We start from the raw sequence: 26,777 nt of genomic DNA, 5'->3' as shown, positions 1-26,777 counted from the left end.
CTTTCCAATCATAAGTTCTAGTGTTGCTAATGATAAGTCATATCATCATCCATTGAATATGACCAGTATTTTCTCTTTAGAAGGTTATCAGACCTCCTTTTCATCTCTGGTGATCTGACATTACTTGCTGATCTTTATGTAGACAGATCTCTTTTCACAGTGCCTATAAAAATTCATTTCCTTTACTTCTGGGGAATTTCCTTGTACTATTTCTTAGCTACTTTTCTCCCCTCGTTTTTTCTATTTCTTCTTTCTTCAAAAAGATACTGTACCTCCAGTATCATTTCCCTAATTTAAAAATCTCCTTTCCTCTGTTTTCCACAACTCTAAATTTACATTCTATATCTGATATTTATCTACTTTCACTTCTCTTATACTGATTTTGTTTTGCTTCTGCTAAAAATTTTTGACATTTAAGACAATTTAAAATTTTTGCAATAGTCCTTCTTATAATCTCTTATTTCATGGATGTAATATAATTTTACCTGGTGAACTTTACATTTTCTTCTGTTACCTGCATATTACTTTTGACTTTCTCTATCTACTTGTTTTGGTCTTTATCTAATTTTCAGAGGCTTTCTTCATGTGACTGGTATTCCTTGGCTCTCTATTTCCCAGGTAACTCAGCTGGTAAAGAATTTGCCTGCAATGCAGGAGACCCTGGTTTAATTCCTGGGTTAGGAAGATTCCCTGGAGAAGGGATAGGCTACCCACTCCAGTATTCTTGCCTGCAAAATTCCATGGACAGAGGAGTCTGGCAAGTTATAGTCCATGGGGTTGCAGAGCTGGACACAACTAAGCACAGCACAGCAATAATAATAACTATACGCAAATATATTTACAGCGTCCTTATTAAGTGCCACGTACTGGTAAGTGCCATATATATATGCATACCCTTCCTTCATCCCTCCCTTCTTTCCATCCACCCTTCTTCCCTCCCTCCGGTTCTGATTCTCACAGCCCCATAAAGCAGCAATGCTAACCTGAGGACGTTATATAGCTAGTGAGTGGAGAAGTCAATATTTGAACCCCAGGGACCTGGTTTCAAAGTGTGAGGTCTTAACAACTGTATTACTACTGCCTTTCAAAAAGAAATTAAAAGGTGACAGGAAGCCAAGCATTTAGGTGAAAGACTACTGGATAGGTGGCCCTTCCTGTGTAGTGCCAGCAGCCTAGTTTTGGAGTCCTTTTTTTTTTGTTGTTGTTGTTTTTAGGAGACACAAAAATTTAAGTAGCTTAGGTCAGGCCATTTTCCTAGAGAGGAATCCTAAACTCCTATCTGAACAACATAATGGCTTCCTGCCATCTTGCTGGGGTGAGATTGATTCCATTTTTCAGAATGTAGACTTTTCCTGACTGCTGTTTGAAGCATGATGTCTAATTCCTACCTGTATGAACCTTGTACTTGGATGCAATCTCAAAAATGACAGAATGATCTCTTTTCGTTTCCAAGGCAAATCATTCAATATCATAGTAATCCAAGTCTATGCCCTGAGCATTAATGCTGAAGAAGCTGAAGTTGAACAGTTGTGTGAAGATCTACAAGACCTTCTGGAACTAACACCCCAAAATGATGTCCTTTTCATCATAGGGGACTAGAATGCAAAAGATGTCAAGAAATACCTGGAGTAACAGGCAAATTTGGCCTTGGAGTACAGAATGAAGCAGGGCAAAGGCTAACAGAGGTTTGTCAAAAGAACGCACTGGTCACAGCAAACACCCTCTTCCAACAACAAAAGAGAACACTCTACACATGGACATCACCAGATGGTCAACACCAAAATCAGATTGATTATATTATTTGCGGCCAAAGATGGAGAAGCTCTACACAGTCAGCAAAAACAAGACCAGGAGCTGACTATGGCTCAGAAGAACTCCTTATTGCCAAATTCAGACTTAAATTGAAGAAAGTAGGGAAAACCACCAGACCAATTAGGTATGACCTAAATCAAATCCCTTACGATTATACAGTGGAAGTGACAAATAGACTCAAGGGATTAAATCTGATAGAGGGCCTGAAGAAATATGGATGGAGGTTCGTGACATTGTATAGGAGGCAGTGATCAAGACCATCCTGAAGAAAACGAAATGCAAAAAGGCAAAATGGTTGTCTGACGAGGGCTTACAAGTAGCTGAGAGAAGAAGAGAAGTGAAAGGCAAAGGAGAAAAGGAAAGATATACCCATATGAATGCAGAGTTCCAACGAATAGCAAGGAGAGAGAAGAAAGCCGTCCTCAGTGATCAGTGCACAGAAATAGAGGAAAACAATAGAATGGGAAAGACTAGAGATCTCTTCAAGAAAATTAGAGATACCAAGGGAACATTTCATGCAAAGATGGGCTCAATAAAGGACAGAAATGGTATGGACCTAACAGAAGCAGAAGACATTAAGAAGAGGTGGCAAGAATACACAAAAGAACTGTACAAAAAAGATCTTCATGACGCAGATAAACATGCTGGTGTGATCATTCACTTAGAGCCAGACATTCTGGAATGTGAAGTCAAGTGGGCCTTAGGAAACATCACTATGAACAAAGCTAGTGGAGGTGATGGAATTCCAGTTGAGCTATTTCAAATCCTACAAGCTGATGTTGTGAAAGTATTGCACTCAATATGCCAGCAAATTTGGAAAACTCAGCAGTTGGCCATAGGGCTGGAAAAGGTCAGTTTTCATTCCAATTCCAAAGAAAGGCAAAGCCAAAAAATGTTTAAACTACCACACAATTGCACTCATCTCACACGCTAGTAAAGTAATGCTCAAAATTCTCCAGCCCAGGCTTCAACAGTACGTGAACCATGAATTTCCAGACGTTCAAGCTGGATTTAGAAAAGGCAGAGGAACCAGAGATCAAATTGCCAACATCTGCTGGATCATCAAAAAAGCAAGAGAGTTCCAGAAAAATATTTATTTCTTCTTTATTGACTATGCCAAAGCCTTTGACTGTGTGAATCACAACAAACTGTGGAAAATTCTTCATGGGAATATCAGACCACCTGACCTGCCTCCTGAGAAATCTGTATGCAGGTCAGGAAGCCACAGTAAGAACTGGACATGGAACAACAGACTGGTTCCAAATTGGGAAAGGAGTATGTCGGCTGCATATTGTCACCTGGCTCATTTAATTTTTGCAGAGTACATTATGAAAAATGCTGGGCTGGATCAAGCACAAGCTGGAATCAAGATTGCCGGGAGAAATATCAACCTCAAATACTCAGAAGTCACCATCCTTATGGCAGAAAGTGAAGAAGAACTAAAGAGCCTCTTGATGAAAGTGAAAGAGAAGACTGAAAAAGTTGACTTAAAACTCAACATTCAGAAAACTAAGATCATGGCATCCGGTCCCATCACTTCACGGCAAATAGATGGGGAAACAGTGGCAGACTTTATTTTGGGGGGCTCCAAAATCGCTGCAGATGGTGACTGCAGCCATGAAATTAAAAGACGCTTGATCCTTGGAAGAAAAGCTATGACCAACCTAAACAGAATATAAAAAAGTAGAGACATCACTTTGCCAACAAAGGTCCATCTAGTCAAAGCTATGGTTTTTCCAGTAGTCATGTATGGATGTGAGAGTTGGACTATAAAGAAAGCTGAGTGCCAATTAGAATTGATGCTTTTGAACTGTGGTGTTGCAGAAGACTCTTGAGAGTCCCTTGGACTGCAAGGAGATCCAACCAGTCCATCCTAAAGGAAATCAGTCCTGAAAATTCATTGGAAGGACTGATATTGAAGGTGAAACTCCAATTCTTTGGCCACCTGATGTGAAGAAATGACTCACTACAAAAGACCCTGATGCTAGGAAAGGTTGAAGGTGGGAGGAGAAGGGGACAACACAGAATGAGATGTTCGGATGGCATCACCGATTCGATGGATATGAATTTGAGTAAGCTCTGGGAGTTGGTGATGGGAGCCTGGCATGCTGCAGTCCATGGGGTCACAGAGTTGGACTGACTGAGCAAATGAACTGAACTGTGAACCTTGTGCCCTTGGATCAAGAGTCTCTTTTCAAAGTACTCTTCACAAAGTAAATTTGACTCCAGTATCCTGATGAGGTAGGGTAAGAGGAGTGGGTGGCTGCTTGGGTTGGGAAAAGGGAACTATAAACTTTCAATCAGTCCTCCAGATTTCAGCCCCATCCTAACTCTTTGCCTTTAGAAGTACTTGATACTTCTACTTCCAGACTGTCTATAGATTTACATCAGTAATTGATCCTTTGCTTGCAGCAAATCAGTAGAGCAGAGAAAACTGATATTGATATCCAAGTCAGTTATAACTCAGACATGTTTTTCGTCGTGCAAAACTTTTTGACACTTGTGGTCATATGACATTTACGGCCACACTTATGTGGTTACCCCTCCCAAGTTTTTGTCATTGTAGGTTTTGTCATTTAAAATTGTTTCACTCTCATTTTTGGTAAGAGGGAAGATAAAAATGCATGTGTTCAATATGCCATGTTAAAGCACATGTACTTAACTAACTTTAAATAATCCAAGATCTCAATTCTGTCCAATGTAATATCTACTACTGAATCCTTACATGCAAAATGTCATATAAAAGGAATGTTTATTTTTTATTACTTGAAATGTGTCAGCATACATGTAATATGAAATTAGCACAAAAATAAGATTAGAAACCTTCAGCTAGACAAATCACATATCTTATAGGAATAAATTATTTAACAGCCTTAGTATTCTAGTGAGTCAGTATTTATATCCAATACAGAATAGTTTTTTGAGCTTTCAAACTCACAAAGCAACAAAATTTCCACATATATAATCTAAAGACAATATATGAATTACATTTAAGCAGTCACATTGTAACGAAAAGCTAATCAAGATGAAAATTTCTCTCCATACTCTTGCTATGCACCTTAAATGACTATCATTTAAAAAACACTTTGTATCTGATTACCATTTCTATACAGCTACAGTGTTAATATCACATGAATTTCTTTTTTCACATAAAGTATCTTTTATACTTAAGAAATTTAGGCAATATATTATTATCTAAACTGGAAGACAAACTTACTTTTCAGCGATCCACCCCATCCCAGCCCCTAATCCCATTGCAACTAATGGAAAACTGAAACTCAGCATGTATTCACCATATGCTTACCAAGTGAAAAGATAAACACATACCTTGGTCCTGGTGGGGGCTTTGTTCTGTCTTCTCTCATTCCATACAAAGGCAATGGCAGCCATAAAGTGAACACCATGATTCATTGAAATAGGCCCCAATAATTCTAGGATTTGCTGCCTCAAGTTCTAAAAAAATTTGAGCAAATTACAAGTGCATTAAAATTTATGAAAGCATTAATAACTGGACTGCACTTTTAGTTTTTCTTGGAAGAATATATAGAACTTGTTTGTTTTACCACCTAAATCGTGATAGTGAAGTGAAGTGAAAGTTGCTTAGTCGTGTCCGACTCTTTGCCACCCCATGGACTATACAGTCCATGCAATTCTCCAGGCCAGAATACTGGAGTGGTTAGCCGTTCCCTTCTCCAGGGGATCTTCCCAACCCAGGGATCAAACCCAGGTCTCCCGCATTGCAGGTGGATTCTTTACCAGCTGAGCTACCAGGGAAGCCCAAGAATACTGGAGTGGTAGATAATGGTATCTGTGGTAAATAATGGTGGAGGAAAGTTTAATAATGTTAAGAGATGCAACTATAGTCATTTTAATTCAAAAGGAAAACAAATAACCTGTAACAGTTTAATCCAAATATTAAAATAAAACATCATTTTATTTAAATTTTCTATTGATTTCCAGCCTTCCTCCACAGTGCCAGGAATGCTCCCATGACTCCCAAGTCTAGGAAGTCAGATCTGGAGTAAGATTAGGTAATTGAGGGATATCAATTTGATGACTGGCCATAGCAAACATGCTTTTAAACAATCACATAATTTCCCTCTAAATATAAAGAAGAAACTTCGAGAAATATCTGAAAGTATAAGAAGAAAAAAAATTTTTGAATCAACCATTAACTTCATCATCCTGAGATAATCAGTATTAGCTCATGAATTTTCTTTATTCCTTCTTCTGCAGATTGTTTTTTAACATAATTAGAAATACAATATTTGTTCAATTATGTAAAATTCCTGTTTTACTAAACTTTTAAGCACTTTACATCGACTAAGAATTCTTCAAAACCATGATTATTAGTGGCGACATAATGTAACACTGAGTAAATAATTTACTTAATCATTCCCTTATTGTTCAGGATCTCTTTTTTCTTGCCATTAAATAAGACTGTGGTGGTGGTAGCTTAGTCGCTAAGTCATGTCTGACTCTTGTGACCCCATGGAGTGTAGTCTGCCAGGCTTCTCTATCCATGGGATTCTCCAGGCAAGAATACTGGAGTGGGTTGCCATTTCCTTCTCCAGGAGATCTTTCCAACCCAGGAATCGAACTTGGGTCTCCTGCATTGCATGTGGATTCTTTACTGACTGAGCTATGAGGGAAGCCCATAATATTTATTATAAATAAGGCTATAATAAATATTATACATATTTACATAATTTTGATTACTTTAGAATTCATTACTAAAGAAGATTACTAGGTCAAAAACTATGTAACTTAAAGATCTCTGTACATATTGCTAAACTATCTTCCAGGAGAGATTTGCATATTAAAATGTCAGCTTGAAATGTTCTAAAAAAGGAATAAAGTTATAACATGTGTGACTGAATCTCAAAAATATTATGTCACATGAAAGAAGTTAGACACAAAAGATCAAATAATATATAATTTCTTTTTTATAGGAATTGGCCTGAAAAAGCAAATCGATATACAGAGAAAACAGATTAAGGGTTGATGGTGGTTAGGGATGGGAACCAAGTGCCTGAAGATGGGCATGAAGAATCTTTTTGTGGTGACGGCTATGTTGAAACATTAGATTGTGGTGAGAGTACTATAGCCCTTCAAATTTACTAAAAAAAAACAATGCATTATATATGCTTAAAAAGTGTGATTTTTTAAATGTCGTTTCAAGAAAATACTTAAAATTACTTGGTAACTAATTCCACAATCCACAGAGTATCATAAATACTACTCAAATTATTCACAAATTTGGAACATAATCTCTAGCAGAGTTGTCAAACAGACTCTTGAGCTCCAAGGGTGAAGAGTGACTTATCTAACCTTTGTGGCTCCAAGGTTGATAGTGGTAACAGAGGCAGATGCAGCGATGGTCGTTTTTTCCGAGGAATCAGCCTGATGCAGCACGCTCCAAAGCAGTGTCACTGAGGACATGATCATGTGAAGGATCGAGAGGATCCCACTGCGGGCTTCACACAGGTGTTTGTGATCTACACTGACCAAAAGCTATCAAAGTCAGGGGAAAAAGAAACATGTTATTTACTGAGGTTTACAAATGGGGACTTATTAGGCCTCACAGTCTTTAAAAACCAGTCAAATATTCGTGCAGTCTCACCTGGTGATACTGTGTAGTAGGATCCAACAAACAGTAGTGGATAATGGCCGTGACCCCTTCCAAAAGGGTAAGAATCATATCTGGTGGGATAATTGATGCCATCCACAGGGGCCTGGAAGAAAATGTATTCATGTGAACACAAGGTCTGTGAACAAGACGTTTGTGTTTCATCAATAATAAATGTCCAGCATGCGCTAAGCACACAGTAAGGGCTCAATAAATATTATATAAATAAATAAATTAGGAGCTTTTATATCCTCATCTAATAAAATAAGTGTGACACATTAAATGTACTAAAGTTCTTTGGGGATAACAAATTCTAAACAAAATAAATAAATACAGCCAGCAAATCTCTGGCAACTATGTAATGGCAGGCATATCAGTATTAAAGGATACAGCCAGTTTTCTTATATCCAGTACCTGAACTCACACAGGAGATAAACCAGACACTAGTCTATTAAACACCTGGATAAATTTTGACAGATTAATTTTGAATATGGCCTGGGGATACATATAAAATTTGACACCAGACAATGAAAATTCAAAACAAGAAATAAAATCAGATGGGAAAAGAATTATTCATAATTGTAAATTAATTTTAGTGTGACATTAACTTGCACTTAGATCAACATGTCATATAAACCAAGGAAACCCTTTGCAAAGCTTTCTGCTACTTTTGCCAGCTCAGTCAAGAAGAGCATCAAAATTAATTTCAGCTCTATGGAGGAAAAAAGTCCTGTTAATCTACTCCTTCTGTTTTCCATTCTTGATTCTCTTATGGATACGATTCCTCAGTTTTCTTCTTTATGAAAACAACATACTACGTGTAACCTAACAATAACCTCTAATTTATTTACCCAAATTGCAACTGACTTTCTAGATGATGAAGTGGTCATACATGTAAAAAATGCCAATAATGACAAAATTAAAAATCAATTATTACCTACTATCAGATAATCCTGTTTCATATTTGTACTGTTGAATTAAATTATCTAAATTTCTGCAAAGCTGTAGTGTCACAGAGACAACCACTCTCTGGAGAACTTTTCCCATGTAAGGCAGAGTAGATGTGATTAAACCAATCCACTGTGGGTGCATCTTACAGGCACAGTGTTGATGCAAAGCTCGTATCACCGCACAGAGGAACATGCCTTGAGATGTGATCGGCTGGGCGTGCAAATACTGAAGAGAAGTCATGGGCTGATGGGGATTGATGTGCTCCAGATCAGACACCACAAAATCAAAACCTGTTTCATTCTCTTCAGGGATAGTCATTACCCTGTGTTCGAGAACAATGAGCCTCTGAAGCACTTTGAGAAGTTGTGACTGGAGTGTGCTGCCACTGTCAAATTCATCTTCGGAGAAATTGATCAGGCTGTCCTCTGAGAAACCTTCTTCCACGGCAATCATGTTCTTACCTGCCATCTTTTCACTGTGCCATTTCTGTGCACTAAAGATAGATGACAGCAAACAGTGAAGAATCACTTTCTGAACTTTGCACTTAGATAACATATCAGAGATAAAACTAGGGAAACCTTTTGCTGAGCTTTCTATGACTTTTGCCAGCTCGGTGAAGAGGAGTGTCAAAATTTCGATGCTCATCATCTGCATGTTTCGATTGCCTATTAAATCTTGTGCTGTAACCTTGACATGAGTTGGGTAATGGCTACGCATATAATACAAACACAGAGAAATAAGGATTTCTATGTACATAGAACTCCGGAAGTTATGATTTGAGTCCACTGGAATGTGACTATAAAAATCTTTTCCCATAACAGAAATCCGGTGTCTGGCCAAAAGATTCTGAAGCAGAGACAACTGAGGCGTATATGCGTTATTTACACTAGTGGTTGAAATGGCATTTACAAAAGCAATAGGGTTAGTTTTCAAGATGGCCTTGATGGCAGAAAAAGCATACAGAGTCCTGGATGAATCGTACAACTGGAGATACAAAAGCACATGTTGGTAGAGAGGATGGATGTTGAAATTGGGAGATTTTCGTGATCCTGGAGAACCCATGTCACTCTCAATTTCAGAAATTTCTCCCTCGCCACAGCTGTACCAGTTCTCTAAATCCAGACCGTCGCTGAAGAAAACACTGGTCTGCTTGGGTTTTTCATTTGAAGCTTTCTTCTTGTCATCATCCTTTTTTCTGGCAAGTTTTACTTTAGGTTTTGCTCCTGGTTGTTTACCTGACTCCTTAACAATTGTTTCTTTCTCGGAGACTTTTTCTGATAATTTTTCTTTAAAGCTGAACTGAATGCTACTGTGACTTCTCTGTCGACATCTGGTTTCTGTAGAAGCAACAGAAGAGTCATGGAAAGTCTGTGTGGTTCCTGAAATACAAGGTGAGGAGCTGTTTCTGGAAATTCCATTTGGCATACACTCACAGCTTCCCTCTGCAGACACAGACAGAAACTGAGAACTGTCATTATTCAGCAAAGCACTCTGGCTCTGCTGAGCAGGCTGATCTTCGTTGCTAGTCACCTCCTCGCCTGGATCCACATCACTGTCCTTCGGGGGCAGCCCTTCAATTTCTGACTGAGATGTCACTGATGCAGATTCCGCTTCGAGGCCACTGACAACTTTACATATCAGGTCAAAGACCACCTGCTGAACATCATCATCTGGGGAGCCTGCGCTTGGCGCTTGGGAATCGTCTTGTGCTGTCATGCTCTCAGGATCGGCTTCATAACTCAAGTTGTCCCCAGCAGAGGACTGAGAACATCCCGAGTCAGACCTCTGAAGTATTTCTATCTGTTGGTCTGGCAGATCGAAATCAGACACAACCATAGGGATTGTCTCACTGCTGGTACTTAGGAGGGACAGTCTGTCACTTAATGGATTAACAGTAAGGCTGAAGTTCTCCATTTCGTCCATGGTAAGTGTCTTTTCACCATTTCCTTTTGATGCCATGAGTTGTACTTGGCTTACTGGCAAAGAAAGAGAGTAAAGAAAAACAATACAAAATACATTAAAATAATTGAAATGTAAACCAAACAAGATTTTTTAATCATTACTTTCATTACTTACTTATATCTTTCTATTAAAACGTTTATTAATGTGTTAGACCTTTTAAGGTAGAAAATTATGTAGATGACTATTAATTAGAATTTAATAAAGACAACTCAACATTAGAAGGGCTATTACTCAACTGAATTAAACAAAACAGCACATTTAACAGAGATAAAATATAAAACGTTGCCCTTATCCCCAAATACGACATTCTTTTAAAATAGTTCAGTATACAGTTAATATATAAATACATAATCTCCTTGATTTTAACAAACTTCAACAAGCATTTATAAATTATCTAGTTTAAGTAAGGCCCTAAATGAGGAGAAGAGCGTGAGAAAAGGAAAAAACATCACTCTTTACTCTGAGAAGTTTTAAAACGAGTAGGGGATCTCACAAATACCCATTTCTGTGCCTTTAGGGGAGCATTTCTTCAGAGAGGGTGAAGGCTTAGTTCCATGTAAGAAGTGCAAAATCAGAAGCTTCAAATTCAGGGAAAGCATCATGACACCACAGATGAGGTCTGAGAATGATCTCAGAGAGGTGAGAATTCAGCAGACAGGCAGGAAGTACTATAGGCAAAGTGTTAATGCAAAGAAGTGCTGGCGGTAAGCAGAGCAGAGCATTCTTAAGAGGATTCAGGGGAAGCTGTGGAAAGGAAGCTAGAGAAAGGAACCATGGCTCTGTAGAAACACACTCAAGATGAAGCAGGAGCACAGTTCTGTTCTAACTTCACCACCTACCAGCTGTGAGACTGAGAAAGCCCCAGCCTCATCAGTAACATGACCTTTTCATTCCTGACCTTACAGGATTATTTTACAAGAGAGATAAACGAAGTTGATTCTTTTGTCCGTAAAGTACAATAATCTAAGGGGCCATTACTGGTGTATTATAGAGGGTATCATTTGACAATCTGTGAATGCCTATTCATTTCTATTATTAGTAATAGTATTCTATTAATAGTAATAGCAAATACTTATCAAATATTAATCATAACAGTGAACATTTATCAAACATTTATATGCCAGTCACTGCACTAAGCATGTCACTAGCATGACCACACCCAACGCTCACCATGAAGTTTTGAGAGCTGGGTATAATCATCCTCATCTTACAGATGAGGGATATGACACCTGAAATTGAAATGTGCACTGGAAGCTTACTATAGATTCCCAGTGGAGTATCTATAGAACACTGCAGGACCAGGACTATAAAGTCTACAGGTTATTTGCTAATACTGAAGAATGTTTCTCACCAGAGCTATGCTAATGCCTCCCCTGAAACAGTCAGCTGATAACAGAGATCCAAGTCCTCTAAGATGGTCAGTGATGAGGTACAAACTGACACACGCAAGCAGCACTATTGCATGCAGAGGGGAAAAATCGGCCCATGGAGAAATTCTCATGTTTGGTTCTCTTGACAATCACTGTTGTGTGTTCGCCTCTCTCTTTATTTATTAATTTAATTCTAAATAAAGTTGTTCTACTTCCATGTGATATTCACCATTATTGCAGGAAAAGTTCTGCATGAAATGCTTGTCACTCTCTTCTCCAGGAAAACAGGGAGCCTTATTCCAGTAACGTTCTGCTTGCACTCGCTGCACTGAAACCCTCTGAGTTTTGGGATGCAGTAAGAGCAATAGCAGTGGTTCCAAAACTCTTGCGATATCATGTCTTTGCAGAACTTGGTTCAGCCAGGCTTGTCCCACAGAGCTGGTGGAACCATCGAGACTGTTAAGGCTATCTAGCATGATGAACAGTGACCTACAATAAACACCAATAATTAAAACAAAGAACAGAATACCTACTTTAGTTTTAATACTCTAATTTTTAAAAAATTAACATTACTCTAAGTTGTATTTCTTACATTGAATTAACTATTTTAAAGTAATTATATTTAAGAATAACTTTTGACTACAGAGTTTTAATAACCTTAATCCCCAGTCTCAGTAGATACAATGAAAGAAAGAAAAAGAAAGTGAAGTCACTCAGTCATGTCCGACTCTTTGTGATCCCATGGACTGTAGCCTACCAGGGTCCTCTGTCCATGGGATTTTCCAGGCAAGAGTACTGGAGTGGGTTGCCATTTCCTTCTCCAGGGGATCTTCCCAACCCAGGGATCGAACCCAGGTCTCCTGCATTGCAGGCAGATGCTTTTACCATCTGAGCCACAAGGGAAACCAAAAAGATACGAGAAAGGAGAAAATAGTCCTCTCTCTTTTCTCATACACTTGTATTTTTTGAAATTTCACAAGCATACATTATTTCTATAAGATAAATACTGTAAAAAACAGAAGAAAAAACTTGAGAATTAGTCTGTTTCAGCGGCATATTACTGTTTGTATCACTAAATCTAGCCCCTCTACAAGTCAACACTATTTCCATGTTGCTCTGTGCTCCTTTGCTCTCATTCTCTTTATTAGTTGAAGCCATGTGCTTAATTCAAGGAAAGACCTTTTGTGAAAGGTGTGGAGGTATGGTTTGGGATCAGAAAACCAAAGATAAATCTGGGCCATCTGCTTTATCTCATGTATGATGATCTTGGGCAAATCACTTAACTTCACTGTCATGATGAGAACAGGTGGTTACTGAATTAGAGGTGGTACTTGTGAAGTACCCAGTCCCAGGGCCCAGTTTACTAGAGGGGTTCGGTAGCAGACCATTAGAGAATGGTGATGCTGCTTTATACCAGCTGAGGTAACATCCAGCTATCTGATGCTAAATGGGGCTTCAAGCACAGTTAGATTTGGGGCCACCTTGATGAGACTTGCTGGTGAGCCTGCTATCTGATGTTGATGTATGTAAATCTACCTATAAATGGCATCTCCTTGGAAGTTACTGCAAATCTTATTTCTGGTATCTGAGGCATCTATGTAGTCCAAACAGCAAAACCACTCTCAGGCAGCTAACTGTAGATTTTTTGAATCTACAGAAGTGATCCACAGAAGTGTCAATATTTTAGTTCTAGATTCTAAGTCTGGTTCAGGCAAGATTGGGAATAATTGTTAGAGAAACACTTATACCTTCTACTGTTTATATGAAATTTCACTGAATGTAGACTCAAGAAGGCTGCACCTGTTTCTACATCCCTGACATTTAGAATGGTGTCTGGCATATAGGAGGAACTTGATGAGGTCACCCGATGAAACGAAGGGGCACTGGCTGCTCCAGAAATACAGAGGGAAAATCGGTTAGATAAATGAAAATGCCATGCCTTTTAATACAGCTTAGACTAAAAAAATAATTTATAAATTTCTTTATAAAATCTGCAAATTGCTCTCTCCTACTCCTGCCAAATTAGCCAGGGGATTTGAGAACAGAAACATTAAGATATCTTACTATAAAACCTGAATATAAGGGTCACACAATCTTGAGGGCATTAGCCCACTGTGGCCCCTTTTGCCTGGCAAAGCAATAAAAGTTACTCTTTTTCTACTTCACGTCCCCTCAAAAACACCTGAATATAAAATGTAACCAACCTGTCAAAAGACCGTGCAAAAGATGAGGACTTATTTATATGGAGGTCCCTTGTCAGATGCCAAAGAACTGCAAACTTTGCATGTGCTTCCATCCTTATTTTCTGAGGACAAATATGGGAGATGATTTTATTATCCATGAATATATTGAGTGATTTTTAGTAAAAAAAAAAAAAAAGTTGCTATTTAAGACAGTATTATGTTCAGCGTTCACAGTACTCTAGTACATGCTGAAATAAGCTGTATTTTTTTTATGGAAACAGAAATGCACAAAATACTTAAATATATACAGAAATATTAAACCTAAAGGATCATCTCATGCTGCCATATAAGTTATTATTTAGTTTAGGTGATTAGTTTACTAGATTATTTTATAACAGGGGATGGAAAGAACTAATAATGTGCATGTTACTATATCTTGACTACAGGAAGCACTTTCCCCTTCATTTTAATATAAGTACACAGTAGTCAAAACTAATTTTATGGCGCTATAGAATTTGCTTTTGCTCCCAGAAATTATACATTAATTCCAAATGAACTTATCATCACTTATAAAGCTGGTTTACTAGATTAAAATTTTAAGGACTTAAAAAAACTATTTCTACACAAAAACTATTACATCACTTTTGGGATTATCTGGGAAAGATTATGTGATAACAATGGATGAAATAATGTAAGAATAAATTATTTAGAATGATCAACATTTGACATTCGATAATAATGCATTAGTAGAAATTATAGTATTATAAGAAATTGCATAGTCTTCTTCCAGCATTTGTAGAATCCATCAAGTAAAAAATCCCCCAAATCAGACTGCAACTGTCTAAACTGTGACAGGTTAGAGGAATGCCTACTTTTCCTGTCAGCTTAATATGTGCTTTTCCAATGAAGCTTGCATTTGTACATCAACCAATAAAAACACATAAAAAAAAGTAATAACTGATATTTTAATTTTTTCATGGATATACAATATCCTTATTCAGAACTTAGAAATGTTATACAAGTAAACAGGGATATAATTTGTCGTAGATTTATACTTAAAATAAAACAAACTATTACATCAAAATACAAGGCTTTATTTAAAAATTTCTGAACAATTCTGAAAGAATGTATTGAAGGAGAACTAGAAAATTAACATTTCTCTTGGAATAAACTTTTCATTCTTCTCATTCACTCCATTTGCCACTTCCCTGCTGCCAAATGCTTCATTTACTCAATAGAAAGCCTTTTGGAATATAACCTATTCAAACTCACTAGCATTTAGAATTTTTTAAAATGAGGGCAATCCACTTCTAAAAGCTGTTCAATAAAATTTTCTATTAATATAAGAAAGCAGACACAGGAAGACCTCAAACTTCATTGGGTTACCCTGACCAGGTCAATCAGAATGATCATTACAGCTTCTTTTCAGGCCTGCTCATAACTCAGCCATCTTTAACTGACACTTATGAATCACACTTCATATACATAGGATAAAAAATCCTTATTTATTCTCTGTCCATGGAATTCTTCAGGCAAGAATACTGGAGTGGATAGCCATTCTCTTCTCCAGGGGATCTTCCTGACTGAGGGATTGAACCCAGGTCTCCTGCATTGCAGGCAGATTCTTTACCATCTGAGCCATCAGGGAAGCCCATAACCTCACATATTAGCATTCTGTAACTTACAAATGTTATTTCACACACATTAGTAAATGAATCCACCAGTTTCATAACGGAGAACACTGAATACATCTTTAAACGACCCAAGAACTCAGACCAGCAACAACTTGAATCATCACTCCCCACTCCTGATTCACAAAATAAACCCAGCATTTGATTTGGATTGCTTGATTTTTCAGATTACTGTCACTTTTTATAAAGAACTTTCCTCTAAGAAGAATAGAACACATTTATTTTAAAGACATGATAATCATTCTGAATGAAGTTATCTTATTCAGATACTAGATGCCACAATTTTCCTAGGGTTTCCTTAATTTGCCTTTCAGTATAACAGGAGCAGGGGGTAGGGTGGGCACAGGACCAGCAGAGAAGAATTTACCTTATCTTTATGGGTTAACTGCTGACTTATCACATCCTCACAGATGCTGGATGAAGGAACCAAGTTATGTAGTTGATAAAACAGTTCCACACTCTTCTGGTGGTGCTGAGGTGTCGCATCTCCCAGCTGGTTCCACAATGTTAAAGCTACATGCTATTTAAAAAAAGATGTAAAAGTCACAGTGTCATACAATTGTAAATGAGAACTTCTAAACATTTCCTATTAGGTACAAACAAGCCTCTGACTGCCGGACCTAGAAGGTCTTAATACTCATTATGTCGCTGAAATGAGATTTAAAAGTGTAGCTTTCCATCTGCTTACTTCTTGTCATCCAGGTTTTTTAGGATCTCTTACAACAGACCCTCCTTTAACTAAATTTACTTTAAGCACCAAATATGTTAGCACTTTTTACAGGGCCCAGATAAGACCCCATTTCACTATTCTAGTGACATTTAGTAAAGTGATGCTAGAATACACTATCTTTAAGAGGATGTAAACCCCACACTGAACGAAGTTTAATGTTTATGGTTGTATGTCACGAAGTGAAATACAATTCATAGTTCAAATATCCAAACTTCTTAAAACATAAAATAGGCTGTGTGTATTTCAGCGCTACATGTGTTAACACAGCACATGGTGATCTATGACAGTCATCAGGGTTCACCACCACCACATGATAGCCCAGCTTTAATCTAGCCGGACGGACTATCTGAGGGATACAATGACTTGAAGATTAAAAGTTTTTATATATAAAGAATCTACCTGCTTAAGCAAAATATACTTGATGTTCTTTCTATGCCAAGGATATCATATGTGCTGCTGTGAAACAAATCAAAGGATATGCATGTACCACAGATGATCATCAGACAATTTAGGGTTGGAAAACTTTTTTCTGGATATTTTGGAGACCTAAAGTTGTACTCTATGAAAAGCAAAAGTGTTACAACCATTTCATCTGGAAATATATTTTTCAGTATAAATGAACTTTTCTTTTTACCCCAATACTCCTCTTATTCTTTTTTCCTCCTCACAAAACTGAGAACAGGATTGGCCAAGCAGTACTGATCAAATATGGTACATGGTATCTTTTCCTTACAGTATGATGTTAAGAGGTGTTCAATTAAGCCTGACTATCATCTTTGAAATCTCTGCTAAGCAAATCAGGTTGAGTGTCGTCTTAGTCATGCTTGTAGTTCTTAGAACTTACCTTGAAAAATTCAGTCTTCTCAGCTATGTATCTCAGATTGCCCGGTGTGAGAGGAGGTCTAATCACCACAGCTACTCGTCCCTGGTTTGGACTTAAGGGCTGGGCAGGCTCCACACTGTTGATGTTTTCCCCAGTGACCATGGCCACAGACTGAGTCAATCCCACCAGGTCCATCACTAGTGAAATGGCAACACTCTGCACACTGAAATCACTTGCTTGGCTGCAAGCATTCATCAGCGTCTGGAGCCACAGTGGAGGCTGCACGTGCTCCCAGTCTGAAAGAGAAGCCGGAAGCCAACACAGTCCATCACAGTGAACCTTTCACGCATATTCTGTCTTCCAAGTTAATTTCTAAAAACAAAGCACTTATATCTGAGAACTTTAGGCCTTGCTCTGTGAACAAAACCATGGTTTCTCATATACACTACAGCTTCAAGAAAATAAAGCAGCAACAGGAATTTCATAAATTTTTTAATATGTATTTTTCTTATGCCAAGTCACACAATCCATTTTCTGTCCTAAAAAAGTTTATTAATCAACAAATATTATGTAGCTCACTGCCCTCTGTGTGTGTTATACATAAATTTAAAGGAATGTAAATTTATATGATGCTAGTCATAATAAAGGAAATCAGCAGATCTGAATGTTACACTAATTTTCTCCAGAGAAAGGAGTTAATTTCCTCCTTAGCATCTGCTTGCTCGCCAACAAACTGTGAGATATCATGATCACAAAATTCTCCAACATATCAATCTCCTCAAAATGACAGTATTTTGTTTTAAAAAACTTACAAATTAAAGCAATGTGTTTAAAAATTAACTGGCTAAAAAAAGAAATCAAATCCCAGCTTTAATATCTGAGCATTCCTTAAGGGTGAGTGGGTGGGAAGCATGCTATAGAACATATTTTTAAATAAATAAAACAGAGACAACCTTACCAGTGTCTGATTTTTCAGAACGTAAGTCTGAGGTATGGTTCCCCTCGGCAATGTAAACTGGGAAGCTGGAGCACTCCAGGAAGAGCTGGCAGGCAGCGAGGAAGGCAGAGAGGTATTCTTTTGAGGTTTTCTGTTTACTTATATTTCTGTCTTTTACGTCCCCCTGGGAATCCCTGTCCCAGTTCAAAACCTCTCCCTGTTCTCCACTGAGATCCCCTTGATGCTCTGGAGCCAAAGCCTGAGAGAAGGCGTTGCTCTGGATGATGTAGAGGTTGATGAGTCTGGTGAGAAACTGCTGGACATACTCCAAGCAGCACTGCATTGCGGTTTTCTGGGCTGTCTTCCCACTTCGGGGTGCCGTCCCCTGAGCGATTATGGAAGGGGGCTGGATGATCGTTTCTTCAGACCCCACAGTGGAGGCCGTTTCTGTTTCAGAGGATGTGCTCCCAATCGGGATGGCAGCTGCCCCCTGCCCCTCACTCAGTTCTCTGTCAATGTCATCAGTTCGGTCTGCTTGATACTGTATGAACTCAGTGAACCCACTCTCTGATGAGCGACTACTGGGTGGATTTTCTCCATCTTCGAACACTTCGGTAGGATTTTCAAGAGAAACTGATGAGACCTGGTAGTCAGTAAAAAGAGCAGGAGGCTGAGTAGCTACATGTATATACTAGAAATTAAAATAGTCACATTTTGAAAGACGTCAGCTATGGATTAGACTTATTCACAACTTAACTCACATTTCACAGTCTAATCCATATATCTGGTTAACTCTTAAAACAGTTTCTATAACTGATTCATGTACCTATGATAACAGGAAATACTGACACAGTTCTAATTAATATATTAATATAAAGTCATTCAAGAAATATTTATTATTTGCTATATGCATAACTTAAGCTTAGGTTCTTGAGGACAAAATATGTATACATAAAACTCTCTGATCTATATCCTTGTTTCAAACTACTAACAGTTTATTCAATCTACTTCGTGAAATCACTTTCCTAATGTCTAAATAATGCATGGAAATGAGACATGCAATGTTAAAAAATTACATTTTAAGAACTAGAAATAAAATCTACTAGGTCTTCTATTCAGGACCATATGAAAGTGAAACTTGTCTGAAATATGTAAAAGTTCCATTTTAATGTTTGCCATTAATCTTACACTCTTTCAACGAAGAGTTATTGAACCCATACTATTTGCCACATTAGGTACTAGCAATAAAAGGAATTATTTATAATCTAGAAGAGATAATTAATTACAACACAAACAAAAAACGAACCAACTACTGAAGTAGAATAGAGCTAGAATAGAATAGATTAACTGTTCCTTGTCTATAAAGGTAGGATGGGTATAATCATCAAGCATATTTTCTGGTTTAGTAAGTAAACAAAAGCTGTATACATCATGAAATCCTTGGGCAACTGTACCAGAGCATAATTTGAACTTGAATAAGATGACTAAAAAGTGATCTTATGGATAATCCCTGAAGATACGCACTCTAAATGCTGCCACAAAGCTGGGCCTCACCCAGAGTTCTTTGCCTCAGTGAGTGACACAACTGCTCATCCAACCAGGAAGGCAGAGAGCTAAGGGCGCTTCTCGCTACCTTATCCACCACTTCTCCACTTTCCCTACATCCATCCCAGTACAGTGGTCAAGGGTGCTGGCCATTAGTTTGCTGCTGCTAAGTCACTTCAGTCGTGTCCAACTCTGTGTGACCCCATAGACGGCAGCCCACTAGGCTCCCCTGTCCCTGGGATTCTCCAGGCAAGAACACTGGAGGGGTTGCCATTTCCTTCTCCAGTGCATGAAAGTGAAAAGTGAAAGTGAAGTCGCTCAGTCATGTCCAACTCTTAGCGACCCCATGGATTGCAGCCTACTAGGCTCCTCCATCCATGGGATTTTCCAGGCAAGAGTACTGGAGTGGGGTGCCATTGCCTTCTCCGTTAGTTTGCTAAGGCTCTGACATTTTCTCATTTGGCAAATTACTAAACCTCTCCAAACCCAGGTTACCTAATCTATGTAACAGAGATGGCAATATTTTGCACATTTAAGAATTACTATGAGGATTAAGTTAAGACAGTATATACAGTAGGGGGAAAAAGTGAAAGGGTTAGTCGCTCAGTCATGTCCAACTCTTTGCGACTCTATGTACAGTAGCCTGCCAGGCTCCTCTGTCCATGGAATTCTCCAGGCAAGGATGCTGGAGTGGGTAGCCATTCCCTTCTTCAGGAGATTTTATTGACCCAGGGAAGCCAGTTCTTCCACATTGCAGGCACATTCTTTACCATCTGAGCCACCAGGGAGGCCCCTGTGTATACAGTACTTGCCACTTATTAAACAATAAATGTTAGCAGTCACTTGTTACCCTACCAGCCCATTACTACAGATTATGGACTTTTCCTCCTCAACACATGGCTGATCCATCCATTTCTGTCTTCACTCCCCCATGGTGTTAGTACATGTTACTACCACCTCTCACCTGCACTACTGCAGGTCGCCCCACATCCATTTCTGTTTCTCAGATCCATATCCCAAACTGCAGTCAGAGTAACGTTTCTGATACACAAATCTGACTATGTCACTTGCCTTTTTCCCTTCAGTGTCTTTCCACTGCTGCTAAGATAAAGAATAAAAGCCTTAGTACAGTGACAAGGCTCTGTAAGGCCTGGCCCCACCTGCGCCGACAGCGGCATCTCCCTCACCGTCCGTGGGGCGCTCCTTGCACCTGGGCGCCTGTGCAGATGCTCCCTGCTCTGTCTAGTGCTCTCTGCGTCCCACCTCACCTGCGCTGACTTCTCTAGAGCTGCACTCAAGACAACCCTTCCTCAAGAAAGCTTTTCCTGGCCCCCGATCTAGGTCAGATCACCCCATTTCCCACATTCTGACCACTCTATACTTTCCTTCATACATTTATCACAGCTATAATTAAATGTGTAATGATTTCTTTAATGTGTGTCTCCCAAGTAGAAGGAAAGGGTTGGGAAGGGCAGAGTTCACCAAGGTATGCCTAGTCCACTGCTGGGTACACAGAGTGGGTGCTGAATGGAGGGAGGTTATTTTCTCTACTTCAAAGGTTAAAAAAAAAAAAAACAAAAAACTGAGGCTCACGGAAGTTCAATACAAAACTTGCCCAAGATCACAGAAAATAAGCTTAATATTTAGCAGAAGAGCTCAGATTAGATGATTCCAAGTTCACACTCCCTTCATGGCAGCAGATTGCTGTCTCTATAACAGCATAAGAACTGTCACATTATAATGCAAAAGATTAAAAGTGGCCATTTGAACTGAACCTGTCCATTTTTCTCCTTTGAAAAATCTTGTATTAATACATTAAAAAAAAAAACAAATCTTGTTTAAATGGTAAAACTGTCATTAGCTTATTATTACTTCTGTATTAATCTTTTTCATACGAAGATTATAGAGCAATGGGTGACATTATGTTAATAAAATTCATACTATAAATTCAGTTACACTTGCATACATTTATATTACTTAGTTGTATGGTCTATATTACATAACTATGGTTCAGATAGCTTTACAATAAAGTAACTTTCTTAAAATAGAAAAGATTGACATGTTTGGACATTTGGGTATAGAGATCCAGGGCACTGATTTTACAAAAATGTACTAAGTGCATGGAGACAAAATTAGATTTATAATTTTTAAAAGAATCATTCCATCAGTTACAGTGTCAAAAAAAAAAGAGATATAGAAAATACTCTCAGCTTTCAAATATGATCAATTTTAGACATCTCAGTGAAGATAATACCATCAAGTTTCAGTAAAAAAAAAAAACAAACACCCCAAAACAGAAAAACAACATAGATACTCTGGAAATAGGCAAGAAGATCAAAAGGTAGGGTGGGCTGGAAGCCTATCTAAGGTTAATCAACCACTATATTACAAAAGTATATTATTGAATTATTCTTCATTTAACGTGAATGGGTGTTCTTATTTACCTTACCTCTAACCACCAATAAAGTGCCTCCAGATGTTTTCTACATAATATGTGAATATGCTATTGAGAGAACACTACAGTCCCTCTCCAACTTTCATAAATCTCATTCAAAAAAAAAAAAAAAACCCAAACCAGTTAACAGTTAACATCTATTTTAGTTTTATTCCTAAGAAGATACTAGAGGCATAAAGGAAAAACAGCACACAAAATGCACTGTCCAACAATGGAATTGATATGTACACCATATAAATAATAAGCATGTAGGAAAGGAAAATAAGACAGACTAGTTTTAGTTTATGTAGGATGATCCTGGGATATATTGAAATTGTTTGGTGGTAATGCTCATTTCATATGTGAAAAGCAATATATTTAGGAGGTACAAGAAAAAAGATTTAGGGTTAAGACTTGATGGAAAAGGCTGTATGAGATCATCCTGATAATATTTTGCCAGGCTGACAAAATTAAAAAGCAAAAAAGTAAGGGCAAATACACAAACACAGGATTTAATGCAACGAATCCTTAAATGCTTATATGCTAGAAATTTTTAAATTTTTGTTTTAACATAGTGCCTCTGTGCCTATATTCAATAAAAGTACATGATTCCATTACTGTTTTCACTAATATTCACTAGAAAAGAATTGTAATATTATAAACTTGAAAGCTTTTAAATTCTTGATTTTTCCATACTTGTTTAAATATGCTACTAGTGCCAAACATTAAAATTATAGTTGATCCTGAGCAATGTGGGGGTTAGAGGAACCGAGGTCCTACAAAGTCAAAAACCCACATGTAACTTTTGATACCCCCAAAACTTAACTACTAAAAGCTTACAGTTGACTGGAAGTCTTACCAATAACATAAATAGTTGATTAAAACACATTTTATATATCTATGTATATTTTATGCATTCATAACATACCTTTTTCTTAATTTTTGTGATATTTTTAGGCTATATTATTTATCTGAGAGTTTTTTCAAATTGTCACAAATTTTCAAAAAATTTTCCAATATATTTAGTGGCCAAAATCTGCATATAAGTGGACCCACTCAGTTCAAACCTGTGTTGTTCAAGGGTCAACTATGTTACAATTCTATTCAACATCATAAAGTAAGCATTAAGAATCTGGAAGACTGAGGAGAGCAAAAAGATTCTGGATTTCAAGAAGAACATGTCAAAAATTTAGTGTGCATATGAAAAGGACCAATAAAGTTTGGATTATAAGCCTGCTGTTTAATAGGATAGTTATTAGACACATGTGGCCTACTGAGCTGTTGAAATATGCTGATCTGACAGAGAAATTAAAATTTTTAATACAATCAATTTTAATTAAAATTTTACTTAATTTAGTTCTGAGAAAACATTAAGGTATGTTCAAGGCTATGGTTTTTCCTGTGGTCATGTATGGATGTGAGAGTTGGACTGTGAAGAAGGCTGAGCACCGAAGAATTGATGCTTTTGAACTGTGGTGTTGGAGAAGACTCTTGAGAGTCCCTTGGACTGCAAGGAGATCCAACCAGTCCATTCTAAAGGAGATCAGCCCTGGGATTTCTTTGGAAGGACTGAGGCTGAAGCTGAAACTCTAGTACTTTGGCCACCTCATGTGAAGAGTTGACTCATTGGAAAAGACTCTGATGCTGGGAGGGATTGGGGGCAGGAGGAGAAGGGGACGACAGAGGATGAGATGGCTGGATGGCATCACTGACTCGATGGACATGAGTCTGAGTGAACTCCGGGAGTTGGTGATGGACAGGGAGGCCTGGCGTGCTGCGATCCATGGGGTTGCAAAGAGTCGGACACAACTGAGAGACTGATCTGATCTGATCTGAGGACAACCTGGGTATGTGAGTTTAATTTTTCAAATGTAAATTTTACCAACTTAAGTACAGAGAAAGTACTTCTAATAAAAATTTAGTATTTGAATGTGCTATAAGTAGAAAATACACAGTAGAATTTTGAAGGAGGTACCAAAAAATGTAAAATGTCTAATATTTTTTATGTTACATCAATTTTATATTGATTACATGTTGGAATGACAATATATTTACTCTAATGGGATAAATATAATTAAAATTATTTTTACCTGTTTCTATTTTTTTAATGTAGGTACCAGAAAATTTTAAATTATATATGTTGCTTGTATATAAATTATATATATTATATAAATTATATATATTTCTCTTGCAAAGTGTGAATACAGTTATATTGCACTGGAGCCAAAAAAGCCTACAAAACAGTCTACTGCCAGAACACTGGGAACAAGGAAAGATTCACTAATATTTAAATGATTACATGCAGTGATTTTAGTTAGAAACTGTTCTGCCTTGAAGAAATATATTTGGTTTAGAATGAAAAATAATAGTGAAACATTACCTTTTTCTCTTCCCACTCCTTGACTGAGTTGTTCTGCCCACTTGGAAACTGCAACACACCTCCAGTGCTGGCAGATAACAGAGGAGGTTGAACCTTGCTAAGAATCTTTGAACAGAGCCTGAGCGAATCTGTGAGTTCGGTCAAGTGCAATGTCTGGAGATGGCTTGTCAGGGCGGATATCATTCGGAGCAGCAACTGGGGTAAGTGTTCTGTCTGGATTTCAATGTAAGTCTCCTGAAAATAAATGTGAAATGACAAAAGTTTACACAGTGTATAACCCCAGAGTTATGTTATTTGTTTTTAATCTATATATAGAAAAAGGAAATAATTTTATATGTATCATGCTCTTAATTAACATTGGTCATTTATTACTAATGACATAAAATTTCTATTCCAAAATTCTCAATTTAAGTACTTCAAAGCATGTATTATAGAAGAACCCCAGTTTTATCTGTTATAATACTGAAATTATAACATAAAAAAGTAAATAGAATCAGTTAAAAACAAAACAGGCTGAATGTCATACCTGACATAGCACCCTCATACTTCTAGTAGGCTTCAAAAGGAGAAAGCAAAGAATTGAGGAGAGAAAAGGGGAAAAGATTTCCAACAGTATTCATTTAATAGAATCATTAATGAATACAAAGGCAGCAATAGACTACTATATACTAAACATGTAAGACTTCAATAACATGCAATTACAAAATAAATTCCATTTATTATATAAGAATTATATATGTATTATAGATTATATAAGTCAGAGGACAAAACCTTTGAAAAATTTTATTTAAAAAGCTAGGCCAAAAGGGAAAATCAATTTAATTTTAAAAACGATACTTATTTGAAGATGAGGTCTATCTTCAACATGAAATATTTGAGCTGCGTTATTACATTTCCCCAATATTTTTTTACCAAGGTGATCTTACCAAAGAAACTATATCCAACAAAAAATCCACCAGTAAGCAGAAATTGGTCAGCTGTAACTCAGATGACTCACTACTATCTCCAGGCCCAGTCTGAAGTCTGGCATGCAGTGTCCTCCTAAAAGGACAAAATTCACTTTATCAAGTATACTATCAAGTGATCTGAAAACATGTGACTACACTGTTGCCTTTTTAATGTGAGTCACATCAACACTGGGATGCACATAATTAAGTTCTTGTGATGAAGTATGTTCCCTTTCCCCTAGGACACTACTGCATCTCTACATGGAAAATTCCCAAAGCAAGATTCCTAGGCTGAACCTCTCCCTGTAACCCCCATCCTGAACTTCCAAGTATTCTGGATGGTTCTATTTGGGACTTATTTCTCATTTCCCCCACTATACATTTCCTCTCTTAGTTAAAATGCATTATTTGCTGCTTGATTTTCCAGCGTTTGTTCATACCAACTTGTCTTTCTGGACCGTCATCCTCCCCTAACCTCATCCTTTCACATCCAGAACACAGCCATTCTTCAAGGTTTGAGATCAAAAGTTACCTCCTCCAGGAAGACTCTTCTGATCCAAGCAGTAGAAATCATTCCTCCAACAAACATGCACATTAAATTGTGTTAATGCTAAATGATCATACACTGCCCTACACCCTGAAGACACAAAGAACATGATCCAGTCCCTAGCCAGCAAGAAATATAAGCAGACAGAAAAATAATGTCAGTGTATGAGAAGCAGATTCTGATGCAGATTTGAGGGGGTAGGACCTCTTTATTGAACCTTTCCAGATGGGCGAGGGAGAAGAGTATTTTACAAGATAGCACAAGTGAAGGCTCAGCAGCAGCAGCACTGAAGGCTCAGTTAATGCTGTTCAGGGAACAGTCCAGGTTAATTAAGGTGCACTTAATGTTCTTCAGGGAGTACTCTAGGTCAAATAAAGAAGGGTGTGTGCATGCATGCGTGCAAGCATCTGTGTGTGTGTGTGTGGGTGTGGGTGTGGGTGTGTGTGTGCATGTGAATGTAGAAAGTTGAGTTCAGTTCAGTCGCTCAGTCTTGTCTGACTCTTTGTGACCCCATGAACCACAGCACACCAGGCCTCCCTGTCCATCTCCAGCTCCCGGAGTCTACCCAAACTCATGCCCATTGAGTCGGTGATATCATACAACCGTCTCATCCTCTGTCAGCCCCTTCTCCTCCTGCCCTCAATTTTTCCAGCATCAGGGTCTTTTTAAATGAGTCAGCCCTTTGCATCAGGCGGCCAAAGTATTGGAGATTCAGCTTCAACATCAGTCCTCCCAATGAGTAAACAGGACTGGCTGGATCTCCTTGCTATCCCAGGGACTCTCAAGAGTCTTCTCCAACACCACAGTTCAAAAGCATCAATTCTTTAGCGCTCAGC

The 26,777-nt window shown here is 37.9% G+C and overlaps 1 protein-coding gene across 3 annotated transcripts in view; it reads right to left on the bottom strand.

The window, feature by feature from the left end:
* DOPEY1 (dopey family member 1) overlaps positions 1 to 26,777 on the bottom strand; it is a 92,341-nt gene that overhangs the window by 22,097 nt on the left and 43,467 nt on the right. For all 3 annotated transcript variants that reach the window (XM_010861733.1, XM_010861734.1, XM_010861735.1), the window contains 11 exons: positions 25,374 to 25,488; positions 24,448 to 24,681; positions 18,110 to 18,731; positions 17,173 to 17,447; positions 15,966 to 16,118; positions 13,929 to 14,029; positions 11,954 to 12,213; positions 8,379 to 10,368; positions 7,436 to 7,547; positions 7,144 to 7,326; positions 5,140 to 5,265 (listed from right to left, as the gene is read on the bottom strand). In XM_010861733.1, the coding sequence (XP_010860035.1) occupies positions 5,140 to 5,265; positions 7,144 to 7,326; positions 7,436 to 7,547; positions 8,379 to 10,368; positions 11,954 to 12,213; positions 13,929 to 14,029; positions 15,966 to 16,118; positions 17,173 to 17,447; positions 18,110 to 18,731; positions 24,448 to 24,681; positions 25,374 to 25,488 (4,171 nt within the window). The remainder of the gene's footprint in view (positions 1 to 5,139; positions 5,266 to 7,143; positions 7,327 to 7,435; positions 7,548 to 8,378; positions 10,369 to 11,953; positions 12,214 to 13,928; positions 14,030 to 15,965; positions 16,119 to 17,172; positions 17,448 to 18,109; positions 18,732 to 24,447; positions 24,682 to 25,373; positions 25,489 to 26,777) is intronic.

Source organism: Bison bison, unplaced genomic scaffold (assembly GCF_000754665.1).
Source record: "Bison bison bison isolate TAMUID 2011002044 unplaced genomic scaffold, Bison_UMD1.0 scf7180017864473, whole genome shotgun sequence".
Taxonomy (NCBI): Eukaryota; Metazoa; Chordata; class Mammalia; order Artiodactyla; family Bovidae; genus Bison; species Bison bison.
Note: the sequence above shows the minus strand (reverse complement) of the source record. Positions and strands in the feature narration are given on the sequence as shown.